Consider the following 13420-nt stretch of genomic DNA (forward strand, 5'->3'; position numbering starts at 1 on the left):
TAATACATCATAGAAGACATTACCACCCACAGTGGACAGCGCAGTGAGTGTTAACAGCTGTGATTGGTGGCACCTGGCTAGAATTGTCCATGCTAACAAACAAGTGACTCACATACTCATTCATTGCAGGAGCCCTACACACTTATCCCGCAGGTTGTTGCAGCATTTTTAAGCTTCAGTGGGACATGACAAAAGTCATGGGACATGACACTACTCAAAATAAATGGGAAAAGTTGTATGAAGAGAGTATGAACTTCGGGTGAGGCCTAATAGTGGGTGCCGGATGAATCGGACATTCAGTTTTTAGAAATCATGTGGATGTTAATGTACAGCTCTGGAAAAAGACCACTTCAGTTTCTGAATCAGTTTCTCTGATTTTGCTATTTATAGGTATATGTTTGAGTAAAATGAACATTGTTGCTTTATTCTATAAACTACATTCAACATTTCTCCCAAATTCCAAATTAAAATATTGTCACTTAGAGCATTTATTTACAGAAAATGAGAAATGGCTGAAATAACAAAAAAAGATGCAGAGCTTTCAGACCTCAAATAATGCAAAGAAAACAAGTTCATATTCATAAAGTTGTAAGAGTTCAGAAATCAATATTTAGTGGAATGACCCTGCTTTTTAATCGCAGTTTTCATGCATTCTGGCATGTTCTCCTCCACCAGTTTTACACACTGCTTTTGAATAACTTTATGCCACTCCTGGTGCAAAAATTCAAGCAGTTCAGCTTGGTTTGATGGCTTGTGATCATCCATCTTCCTCTTGATTATATTCCAGAGGTTTTCAATTAGGTAAAATCAAAGATACTCAAAATTTTTAAGTGGTCGCTTATTTTTTTTTCCAGAGCTGTATATTCGCCAAACCACAGTGTCGTGTGACCTAGGAATACATAATACCTGGGAATACAGTAGACAGCATAGTTGGTAGTAATGTATTCGATGATGTATTCCCAGTACACACGACACTGTAGTTTCAGAAATTTACGCTAAATATCCACACAATAGACACACAACAGACGCACGGACAGTTCAGGCCGGATGCCACAGGTCACAATCATTACCATCCACAGGCCTTACTCAAACTCATTTTGACTAGAATCTCATCCCATGAATTTGTCCATGCCCCAATGAAGCTAAATAGTGCTGCATTGACTTGTATATATGGAATATGCATGTAGATTCCCCAGCACTGTCTGTGGATGTGATTTCTAAAAAAAAATGTCGCTTGTCTGTTCGTACAACTTTCCCCATTTTATTTTGAGCAGAGCGCCGTAGACGTTCACTTGGGAGCGCCTATGAAAGGAAAAACATCTGTTAACTTTCTCTCTCACCTTTTCTGTCATGCCCTGGTGATTGACAGCCTGCTTCCCCAAAACACCATCTGTGTGCACTTACGTTTTAATGTTTCTGTAAACATATGCATCGCAAATCGAGCAGATGATTCCGTAATTTGTATTTAGCTCAATATGCCCAAATAATTAGCTGTAGATTTATGCGGCTCTCCAAAATTAGGGACTGTCCTGTAGCAGTTGAGGTGCATTTAATTATGAAAAAAGCCACTACAATTTGATTTATGTAATCAGTCGGAGGATTTTATTTGGGGGTTTTGAGATCAGCCCTCTTCACAGCTGATGGAAAGCTCTTTTGTTCTGGTTTTTAACAGAGTCGTGATAAAAATGCAATGGGTATTTATAAATGCTTTTTTAGACTTAATATTAAAAATGGATGTGGATGAAACATTCTCTCTGTACTTTTTTGTCTGCTTTTGTGCACATAATGTAAAAGCTCTCAAATACGGACGAAATAGAGCAATATCACTGAAAATTTTGGGGGCAATGGAACTTTTTTAAATATACTCTGCGTTCATTTTGTCTGTTTTTATGCGCACTCTCTGAAAGCTTGCGAATACAGATTGAATGGATTAATAACACTGGAAATTGTGGGGACAGTGGAGTATTCTCTCCGTATTATGCGTTTATATTGTCCGTATTTGTGCAACATTCTTTGAAAGCTTACCAATACCAACAAAGTGAAGTAGCACCTCTGAAAATCATGGAGGCAGTGGAGTGTTTCCCTGTATTCTACATTAATTTCTACTCTATTTGTGTATATTCTCTCAAAGTTTACAAATACAGATAGAACAAAGCAGTACCATTGAAAATCGGTGTGGCAGTGCAGTCTTCTCTCCGTATTATGCATTTATATTGTCCGTATTTGTGCAACATTCTCTGAAAGTAAGCAGAAGTATTTTTATTGAAACATAAGCTTACTATAATTAGTGCTTCATTTCTCCACATGATGAAGAAGTGATACAATATACATATGATACAATAAATGATAAATTAAATACAGTACATAAGGCTTATTGCATTATAAATGCTTATGTAGGAGTATTTAATTGTCTTCAGTAACACAGATGCCAGATGCAACGCTTTGTAGAGAGGGTCTTGTGTATCGAGTAACTCATAGTAGAATTCTTATCATAGGCAACGTATTGTGATATCATATCCACTAAGTGGTAATGCCAATGTAAAGGTGGCATAGAAGTTTGTGGGCAGTGATTAATGACCATTTGATAGTTTAAAACTGAACTTAAGGAATGAAGTGTACATCATTTTTGTACATAAAACATTATATTCTCTTTTATGGGGGGTCCTCTGTGATTTTATTCCCGTTCGGAACGTCATGTACGTGTTTTTCCTCAGACATCCTCTGAGAAAATTACAAGCTGAATTACCTACTGTTTTCCGCTGAACTTTCACTGGTAATTTTAGTCCCTTACAGACACACATCTCTGAGTTTTGTCTCCTTGCGTTTAATAAAATAGCGTGCATTTCCACAGAGATCCACATATAAACACAACAGTGAGTGGAAATGGAGGAGCTACTGAACTCGATGTCATGTGACAGAGAAAGCAAAAAAACTCACTGGTCCTCCTGTTTTTTTTTTTTTCTCTTGCAGTCCAGATACAAGAGTTTTATCACTGAGTAGAAGTGTGAAATATTTTTCACAGACGGCCCCCAGAGAAACTTATCCCGTTTGAACAGGGCTTAAGTGAGTCTTAAGTTTGCTAACTGCTGAAAACTTTTCTATGCATATACAGAATTTTGCTTTCTGTTGCCTTATTTTCTGTCATATTACACAAATAAGCCTTTAGCTCTATAGCTATAGTACTACAGAATGAAAGGGTCAATGATCCTGAAGCCTTTTTATTTAGTTCTATAATGCACTGTGTATAATAACACAGACACTTTTTATACCCTTTATACTAAATAGATTCGGCGCTGTTATGTTGTGTCCTTAAGCTCAAGCTATCTTTTTATAAATCATTAACCTTCCTGAGAGAGAAACCAATTTACAGAAAATACTGAGAAGTGGATGACTGAGAAGGGAATAGAGCGTTTAAATGAGCAGTTTAGTTTGTCTGCAGGCCATGAAATGTTAAGTGCCTGGCAGGAGGGCATGGGAATGACTGCAGACAGAAGTATGGCCATCAATAAACACGGTTTGGGTGTGAGTGCTGAGGTCTGCTGACTGGCTCTTCTCCTGCAGAGTTGGGTTCAGACTATTACACTATCCTTTGCCCTCTGCCGGGTGCACGTTTGGTAATGCTAATGATGGGACCCAGGCGAGTTTGTGGAGCAGATAATCCTAGCCCAGACTGACGGGTCAGTCAGTGTGCACTGTGTGTGAGAGGAGGAGCCTCTGTGAATACTAACCTAACATTGTTCTACAAATGGAAATACAGCTGTATTGAATAGAACTCAATTCTCCTCTTTTTTGTGCTATAAAAGATACAGTACCAAATATCAGTTTAAAATACTGGCCTACTGTAAATATCAGCATTTGGGTTTATAGCTTCACAGATTCTCCACAAATACTAACATAACACTGTAATGCAGTGCTTCCCAACCCCTAAATGTTGGGAATTTTAATAGTGAAGGTATTTCAATGGTTCTTGTACCAACCAAGATTGATTCATCATTTTCTAATACATGATATGGTATGAAATGTATTCCTATTCCTATTCATCCTCATTAGTAGTACACTATAATAGGCAGGGGCTATTATAAGTAGCTGTATAAACTTAAATTTAGACACCTACTGATCAACAATCAATGGACATCGGTACCTGCCATGCACACACACACACATACACACACAGACTGAATACTGAATAATGAAAAAAATTTGCTCATATTCATGGAACCTTCCTTGACCTACATGTTGCTTTAGAACCAAAAATTCACTTGAACCTTACAATTTTATTTCGTTATTAATACTAATATAGACTAAACTATTGTGAAATTGATCAATTTGTTGAATAAAAAAATTTTCCTTTAATAGCTGAAATGTGTTCCCCTGAAGTAATGAAACACACCAGTCCTGCTTAAATTTTTTATAAATATTTCCTAACCTTTAAAAAATGCTTTTACTGCAGTCATTTCTGCTTAAGCAATACCTTTACAGGTTCAACTGTGCTATAGGCGATAAGAGAACTGTGCAATATGCAGATCAGTCAATCAATGACACCGCCCCCTTTCTGACGTCCGAGTTATCAGAGGCCAATCAGCTCTCCTTCCTGCCCTGCCTCTAAACCCATACATCACCCAATTTTAGCCCCTTTTTAGCCCCTTCAATGTTTAATTTAGTCCATCTTGTGGAGTCCCACAGGGTTCTATTCTAGCGCCTCTGAAATTTATGAAAAATATGACCGTAATGATGCTTACATACAGGATCTAAAGTATTAAAGAACAGTCTGTATGGAAAAATATAGGAAGTTCATATTCATCACTAGCTTGTATGGGCAGTCTTAATTGTCTTAATTTGGCCCCACTGTCTTCTGTATTCTTGCCTTGTATCAAAACTCACAATGTATTTTGGTCCACATTGAGAACATTTAGTAAGCTACAATATAAAAACCTCAGTGTGGGAAATATTTGTGCCTTCACTTAAATAACACTCAAATTCTGTATTGATAAATAGTATATATCCATTTTGGTCGCACCCATGGTTTCCTATTTTTCAATTTTGGATTTAAAGATGTGTGTTTGTCCCTCTATGTGTCCTTGTTGCTCCCTTTAACGACGGCCTAATCAATGCAGACTCAGCAGTGTTCTTTTATTCAGACTTGGAGCAATCATATTGGATGGATTTGTTTACAGCTGCTTGAGCAACATGGGAGGAAAGCAGATTTTCCATTGAGGGCTGAAAAGCATTTTTCATATTTACAATATAGTATTATTTGCCTTTGAGTATCATTATGGCTGTGCTGTAACTGGAGCCTTTGTATTATTGCTGCTATTAATTATTACTGGAGCAAATTATCTATAGCATAATACACAGTCTTATCAGCTTCAGTTACCATAGATTCTAAATTCGCTTTCCTCCGAGCAGCAGTTCAAAAAGAAGCGATGGCTTTCTTCACATGTATCGTAGGAGTTGAGGCATCACTAGTAATAGGGAGGAGTTCTAATGAGTGGGTTGGGTAATTGGCCTTGTAAATTGGGGATAAAATGGGATAGAAAAATTAGTTCCAGCTAAGTAGAAGCTGGTTATTGGTTGTCTGAAGATTGACTTGTTAAACAAGCCCATTCAGGTGGGCTGCTGGTTGTTTAGAATGAAAGGAAAATGAATGTAAACATTTTAGGTAAAGAAGTACTCTAGTATGGTCAGTGGAGCTAATAAAATATGGACAATGAGTGTGAAAACAAGGTGGTGCTTATAATATTGTGACTTAATTTTGTATGTTGATGGCCCATGCTTTGTGTGAGTCTGTTTGAAATGCCTGCATTCTTTTTTTACCTAGTGCCCTTAAGGAGTGATTCTGTTCATTTTATTGGAACACAGCCAGTCCAGATCCAAAAGGGCTAAGGCAAGGTGTGTCATAGTGTGGGAATTTCCAAAAAAATATGAGGGAATGGCATCTCCAAGTACTAAAACCCAAAGCCAGTAGTACTGAATGCACCCTCCCTGATAACAGCAAACACTATGCTAAGTGCAATTTGGCATGAAATAGTAGCGTCAAGCTGCCTAAGCTCAGCAAAGCTCACTGACCCAGCAGGATTTAGGTAGTGCTGACTTCTCTCTTACTGTGCTCACTGCTAAAAACTGAGTTTTCTCTTCTTCTCTCGCTTTCATTTCTCTTTTTGACCTTGCATTTTACTCTATTCCTGGTTTTTCACTCTAGAATCTATAAAGCACTTGTCATTGTCAGCACAAACAGTGACCATAAAACATTGCTTTTATTTTCATACCATTATCTTACTTCCCCTGAGTCGGGCTCAGCTGGTCTGAACTAGGATAGAGCAGTAAGAACAGATTGCTTGGATAGGTAATCTACCGCAAGGTGAACCACATCAGAACGTTCAAGCTCTTGATAAAGGTCTGCATAGAGCCGAGCTCTTCAGAATGTCCTTGTGGTGGAGCTGTGTATTTTATCTTGAGTAGAACAGTTTTGTTGAGTCTTTGCGTCTAATGAACAGTGAAAAGGTGGTTTTACGTGGAACTAGTGTTTCCTCAAATGGAGTCAGAACTTTGGTGTAGTCTTTGCATTATAATTCAGTGACATGCAGTTTAGAATTCTACAGATCTCTACAGTCTTACTGCTCAAATTTGATTTAGGTGTAATAAGGTAATACAGAAACTGTCAAAAGTTTTTATTTTATCCTAAATAAATACTGAAGTCATCCAGACTATCAAGGAACACATAAGGAATTATGATGTAACTTAAAAGTGTTAAACAAACCATTTAGATGGCTCTTATCTGTGGTGATGTTAACCTGCAGTTTCTGAGGCTGGTAACTCTGATGAACTCATCCTGTGCAACAGAGTAAACTCTTGGTCTTCCTCTCCTGGGGCGGCCCTGATGAGAGCCAGTTTCATCAAAGTGTTTTTGATTGTCTTTGCGGCTGCACTTGAGGATACTTTTCAAGTTCTTGTAATTTCCTGGATTCACTGACCTTCATTTCTTACCCTGCGTTCAACACTAGATTGCCTCATGTCACCCCATGTTTGTTGCTTGTGGGCGTGTCAAAGCTCAACACGTGCGCGTGTATTATTGTCCAGCTTTCAACAAGAAAAAAGGCCCAAAAAAATTGTATTGCTTCAATGGCCCTAAAGAATATTTATTAAATGTGTGTTAGTATTAAATATGTATTTGCTAACTAAATTTAGATCACTAAAATGGTTAAAATATATATATTTTTTAATAAGACGTTGAATAAGATGTTGAATGTCTGTGTGGTAGAGTTCAAAGATTCAAAGAGTTCAAAGAGCAGAAGCTTGAGGACCTCGGACCGCCTTATATGTGATTGGTCTAAAGAAATGCTACAAGCCAATTGAGTTAGAATGTCGCTTCATCGCGTCTTAAATCATTTGCATACAGTTGAGAAAATTTCAACTCCGTGTTGCTTGTCTCTCTGCCACTTTGTTGCTTGTTGCCTCTCCCGTGCCGCAGCGACACATCACGTCCTGCCATAGGAAATGAATGGTCACCTGTCGCATTTTTGCTTTCCAGTGTGAACGCATGGTTACAGTAATTATTTTAATTATTTAGTTGAGTAGTTCTTGCCATAATATGGATTGAAACATTACTCAAATAGAGCTATTTACTGTTTACCAACTCTACCTCTTTACAACTTCATAACTGATGCTCTCAAACACATTAAGAGACGATAAATTCAACTCTTGACAAGTTTAGCACAGCTGTTAACTAAAAGCAGTTCCTGGTTCCAGGCTACAGAAATATAAATATATTTAGTAGCTGGTGCATCTCCTGAACAGTAAGCTGCATGAGTTTTTACTGCAAACACAAAATCACTCAGGATTCACGGCCTGGTAGATAGAAAGGAAAATGTTGACTGGTTCTGCCACTGTGTTTGGCTCTCAGCAACAGGTGGTGCAATAGGTCAGCGATCTGTGCAGTTCAAGGAGATTTTTTTTCAGTGTAAACAGCCTGAATTTAATAAAAAATGAACACAGCCCTTTTCCAGTACCTTTAAAATATTTCATGGTTACAGCACCAGTCATGGCTTAAGGGTATATGGTAAGAAGTCATGATATCTGACATGATGTTTGACATTATGTCCCTATGTAACATGATGAAATTCAACATTTCAGTAGAGCAATTTGTTTATTAATTAAATTATGATGCATGTTGCTGCTATTACTATTTTTTCACTTTGTACATAATATGAATTTGCCAGTTGTTCTTTATGTTCAATTTGCACGGTAAGTGGACCAATTAAAAATACTTAAATACTTTTGGATGTGGGATTATTATTTTTTTTATTGACTTATTGACCACGGAAATCTAATAAGGCATTTTCCTTGTCCTGTAAAACTAACAGGTATTTTTTCCTACTTATATTTTACAAAGTTTTGTAAAATATAAGTTTTTTAAAATACTTTGTTTGTCTACTTTCTATAAAAATTATTTAGATTTTTATTTTTCCCTTGATTTAAAGGAACATTATGTAAGAATTAACATTCTTGCTTCTGGTCTTACCCTTTATTTGGGAAGTTAATATATATGCACTTTTATCCTTCACTAAAGGACATCCTTTACACATGTATTTTATATATGTTGAGAGCCATGGAACTGTCATTTAAAGTGAAAGATGCACTGTATGTGGGTTGGACAATAGTGTAATATTGCAGCATTTAGCACAAATCGGAATCTGATTATGCAGCATTACATAGTGTTTTGAATGGTGTCCTGTTTGTTTCACACTATGTTTGAGTTGCATAGTGCATGCAAGACCCTTTGTCACAGTGCCACAGCTGTAAAAAGGCTAAGAGAAAACAAAATAGAATTTTCATGTGTAAATGTTTGTATTGACAGTATGCAGTAGTGCACTAAGTATTGGGACACCTGCTTGTTATTTGTTTTGGTTCAACTTTATAATAAATGTCTCTTATACACAGATTTATTATAGTTGTAGGGGTTATGTAAATGTGCATGTGTGTCAATGTCAATTTTCACTTGTAATAGGGTGATTTTTTCACATAGTGTGTGTGTTTTACATGAAATAGTGTGCGTGGAATATGTTTTGTGTGTGTGTGTGTGTGTCTGTGTATGTGTTTAGAATCTGACTGACCAATTAAAACCTCTTGAATATAATCAAGAGGAAGATGGATGATCACAAGCCAATAAATCAAGCTGAACTGCTTGACATTTTGCACCAGGAGTGGCATAAAGCAGTGTGTAAGAATGGTGGAGGAGAGCATGCCAACATGCATGAAAACACCAAATATTGATTTCTGAACTCTTAAAACGTTATATATATATGTATACATAAACTATAATATATATATATATATATATATATAGCTCTTGTTTGATATGAAATTAGAGCAAAATATTGCACATATGCCCATATGTATATGATCTGTACAACTATAATCAATCTGTAACAATGTGTACTTCACTGGTAGTTACATACACAGCTTTTGCATGGATTGTTAATGCGTAACTACACAGTAACTACAGACACTTATTATACAGTGAAAAATAAAAATCTTGTTTTTGTGTGAGCAACTGTCTCTACTGTTCGAGAAATGCTTTCTGCTAGATTATGGAACATTTGTTATGAGGAATTGATTACATACAGGGATAAGAGCATAACTGAGGTCAAGATGTTGGATAATTTTCTAACTCACCCCAAAGGTATCGGATGGAGCACCATCATCACAGAACACAGTTTCACTGCTGGGGGCAGATAGGTTTGTGTTTATCTGCTGTAGATGGTCCAGCAGTAATTATTACACATCATGTCTTGCTGTAGTGTGATGGGAGTGCTGTTCTACATGGATGACGTTATGGCTGAATGTTGGGAGCTGGACTGTAGAATTTGTAGAAGAGCGGTGCATATGTGAGGCATGCAGGTGTTCTCTCCAGAGAGATTTCCAGTGCTGAGCTCACGGATGGACAGAGAGAGAAATTGGATTTGCCCCGTGGTGTGTATTTAAAGACACTGCCCATCACTGTGCTGCTTTTATTTTTTTCCTCTGCTTCTATTTCTGCAGTGCCCTTCCTGCCATCAACAAAAGCTCTGCCCAGAGTCTCATTAATGGTCGAGTCAGACACAGTCACTGCGCTTGTATTGGTGGGGTGTGTGTGTGTGTGTGTGTGTGTGTCTGTGTCTGTGTGTAAAAATGTGTGTAGAGTTCTGCTAAATGTCAGAGCTTGTGCCAGGTTTGAACACACACACACACACACACACACACACACAGTACTATTACCTCCCTGGGGATGGATGGAACTGCAGGATGCTGGATTGACTCAGTGTAAATTATGCACTTAGTCACTGCACACACGTGTACACACACACTCACACACTCACTCACAAACACACCAAACACACACACACGTACACTCAGATGTCCTCAGTCTACCTCCACAGACATCTCCTATTCTCTTTCAGGAGCAGCAGGTTGTACAGGCAGGGCAGTGTTTGACAGTAATGTGTGATTAATAGAACATGACAGTTGTGCGTCTCGTCGTCTCGTCAGAATCAGAGAGCAGCAAGTGAGCTTCAGACATGCAGTGATTACTTAATTCCTCAGAAAACAAAGCAGTAACCATTTTATTCATGTGTCGTATGGTGTTTTGCCTAATCAGACGATATGGTCAGTTTTTTCATTACTTATTTTATTATCTTATTTATCTATCCGCCTTCCGTAAGATGTATGTGCTGTTAGTAAGGGTTCACTATGAATTAACTACTGAATATCAGTAACAGACAGTGGGTCATTTTTGTTACCTTCTGAGATGTTTCTCTGTGGCATTTTACTGGTGTTATCCTAAAACTAATCTAAAAATTATAAAGTAGCCAATTCTAGCTAATTCTAGCCAGACCCCATCAGGTGCACCCACGACACTGTCCACATGACACATGACTCTGTGGATTGAGAAAGGTTAACTGTCCTCACGACTTCGGAAAGGGGATGTCTTCTCCATCTGACACTCGCTGTCAGACCTTGCTCAAACCCCAATGATAATTCATGCTTCTTTGTCATGTTCAACCACCAACCACACTCACAAGATAACACCTCACAACTCACAATACAGATGTGGGCATTTCCAAGACATCCCCTGAGGTTAAGATGAATAACTTCATGATTGTATCTCATCTCATCTCATCTCATGACTTTTGGCATAGCAGTGTAGACCGGCTTACGTGGTGTCTGACACTACATGTTTTGCAATATCTGTTAAAAAAAAGAGTAAGTACAAAATGTAAGAAGCTGAATGTCTGCTACTGTTATTTTCTGCTATTTAATGTGCTTTTGTTCATTTTACAACACAGTTACACATTTAAAAATTAAACAAACAAACAAAAAAGCTGAGAAATCTACATAGAGATCAAATTGGGCGAAAAAAGGTCGTCAATCAAGTCACGTATTTTTAGTAGCCAATCACTAAACGTTGACATTTTGCACTTGAGTTTGACGGCTCTATTGATTTGCTTTGAAGTGCACAGGATGTAAGCTCTGTGTTCAGTCTGAACACTTTCAGATCTGACCGATCTTCTGTTTTCTTCTGAAGAGCTCGGCTTAGCTGTAAGCACTTTCAGTTCCTGACTCTTGCTCGTATTAATTGGCTTTGTTGCCCAGCTCAAAATAGCATTTATGAATATTTTTAATCAAACACATCTGTGTGGCGTGTGTGGGTGTGTGTGTGCGTACTCGCGTTCACGCCTTTCGTGTGAAGGGCAGCTGTGGACGCTCAATCCTGTATTGATTGCTGTCAGGCTTTGGGCTATAAGTTCTCTCTTTGTTACACGCCGAGTCGATAGGTAATTAGTTGCGGACATAAATTGTGGAATAAACCGTGGCCTCTGGTCTGTGTGTGTATGATAAGAACCTGAGCCATAAATATTCCTGTATATTATATATATATATATAGAATATGGTGTAAAACACTGTAGCACAAAATCTGGTAACCTTTTTTATCCAGCTTTGTTTGCTTACTGGAAGAAACCTCATGAAACCTGCACTTCCTCAAAAGCCCAGAAGAGCTGAAGTGGGTTCTGGTAACCCTGCAGTTGCAGTTTCATGTTGACTTCTCTTCTCTGGTTAAAAGAATCAGATGTGTGAACATGTGTCTTCTGTTTTTTTTTTGTTTTTTTTACAGGCAGGGAGTCCGACTTCTGTGAACGCCCCCTGCAGCTTCTCCCGGACTTCAGTCACACCTTCTAACCAGGACATCTGCAGGTAGGAGGACATCATAGTGATGAACTGCACGCTTTTTTCGAGGTGCTGCAGTGTGAGCTTGGCCATGTTCTCAAAGCAGGCCATGCTTGGCAATAGACATGAGAAATATGACACTAGGCACAGGCAGAGAGGTTGAGGCTTTCATTAAACGACTGGTAGTGTGACTCACACTGGTATTGAGAATGCTTTATTCAGTGGGCCAGCACCGCCTGCCTTTATTCTGCTGCCTCTTTTATCCCACTTTTCAGTTCTCACCTCTCTTTCTTTTTTTCCCCTCAGTCCACTCTGTTCTCTCACTGTCTAATGCATCTTGCATGTGTCTGTTTCATCGTTGTCTCTGCCTCTCTCTCTCTCTGTCTCTCATCCCTGCCACTGTCCTCCGTTTTCGCCCCGTCCCTTTTCTCTGGCATGCAGTTCTAACGGTGGCTCTCGAGCTCAGCCTGCGCAGACTGCTGTGGTTCTGCTGAACTCTGACGGCAAAAGCTCGGTGTCGCAGAGTGCCACAATGACCACCTTGTGTCTGGAGTCTCCTGCCAAGCCCAAAAATAAGACGGCGTTCGGAGCGGAGTGGCTCTCGCTGCTGAAGCCTTCGGTTAACATCAAGCCAGACGGCAGCAACCTCAAGTTCTCAAAGTCCTTGAACGACGTGGGCCAGAAGATGGACGGCCTGTGCAGTGGCCTACACTTCATCGACCGCACGTGTTCTGAGGGCGAACTGAGCTCAGAAACAGAACCCAAACCTCTTAACGGCAAACCGGCCAACCTGCTGTCTCCCCCGTTACCCTCCCAGCCTCCGTCCTTCTCCAGTACTTGCGGCTACGGAAGCAGCTTGGGGCCAGAACGTTGTTCCCAAACGTCCGAGCTCCAGAAAGGCTCCAACCTGCTGCGATTCCTCTTCCCATTCCCTCGCTCTTCCACTGCAGGCAGTCTGCAGGCAGGGGAGTTGACAGGCTACATCACCAAATCGTCCAGTGCCCTGCTGGAGGCCTGCGGCGAAGAGATGGGCGACGACGAGGTGTTCGAGGACGACCCGTCCAGGTGGAGGTTGGCGAAGACCGATGAACGGCGTGCCCCTCTCTGCTCGCTGGAGGAGGACGGCGACCTAGACCACTGTTCCTCGCCGGTGTCTGAAAAAACAGGGCCACTCTCGCCGTACTCTCTGTCCGGGGACTGCTGCAGGTTGGTGGGGCTC

At 39.5% G+C, this 13420-nt stretch overlaps 1 protein-coding gene across 8 annotated transcripts in view; it reads left to right on the forward strand.

Annotated features, from left to right (window-relative positions):
* marchf8 (membrane-associated ring finger (C3HC4) 8) overlaps positions 1-13420 on the forward strand; it is a 202556-nt gene that overhangs the window by 154880 nt on the left and 34256 nt on the right. For 7 of the 8 annotated variants that reach the window (XM_015603359.3, XM_022684883.2, XM_049481024.1 and 4 more), the window contains 2 exons: positions 12149-12228; positions 12643-13407. In XM_015603359.3, the coding sequence (XP_015458845.1) occupies positions 12149-12228; positions 12643-13407 (845 nt within the window). The remainder of the gene's footprint in view (positions 1-12148; positions 12229-12642; positions 13408-13420) is intronic. The other variant, XM_022684885.2, reaches the window with a different exon arrangement.

This window comes from Astyanax mexicanus, chromosome 7 (assembly GCF_023375975.1).
Source record: "Astyanax mexicanus isolate ESR-SI-001 chromosome 7, AstMex3_surface, whole genome shotgun sequence".
Lineage (NCBI taxonomy): Eukaryota > Metazoa > Chordata > Actinopteri > Characiformes > Acestrorhamphidae > Astyanax > Astyanax mexicanus.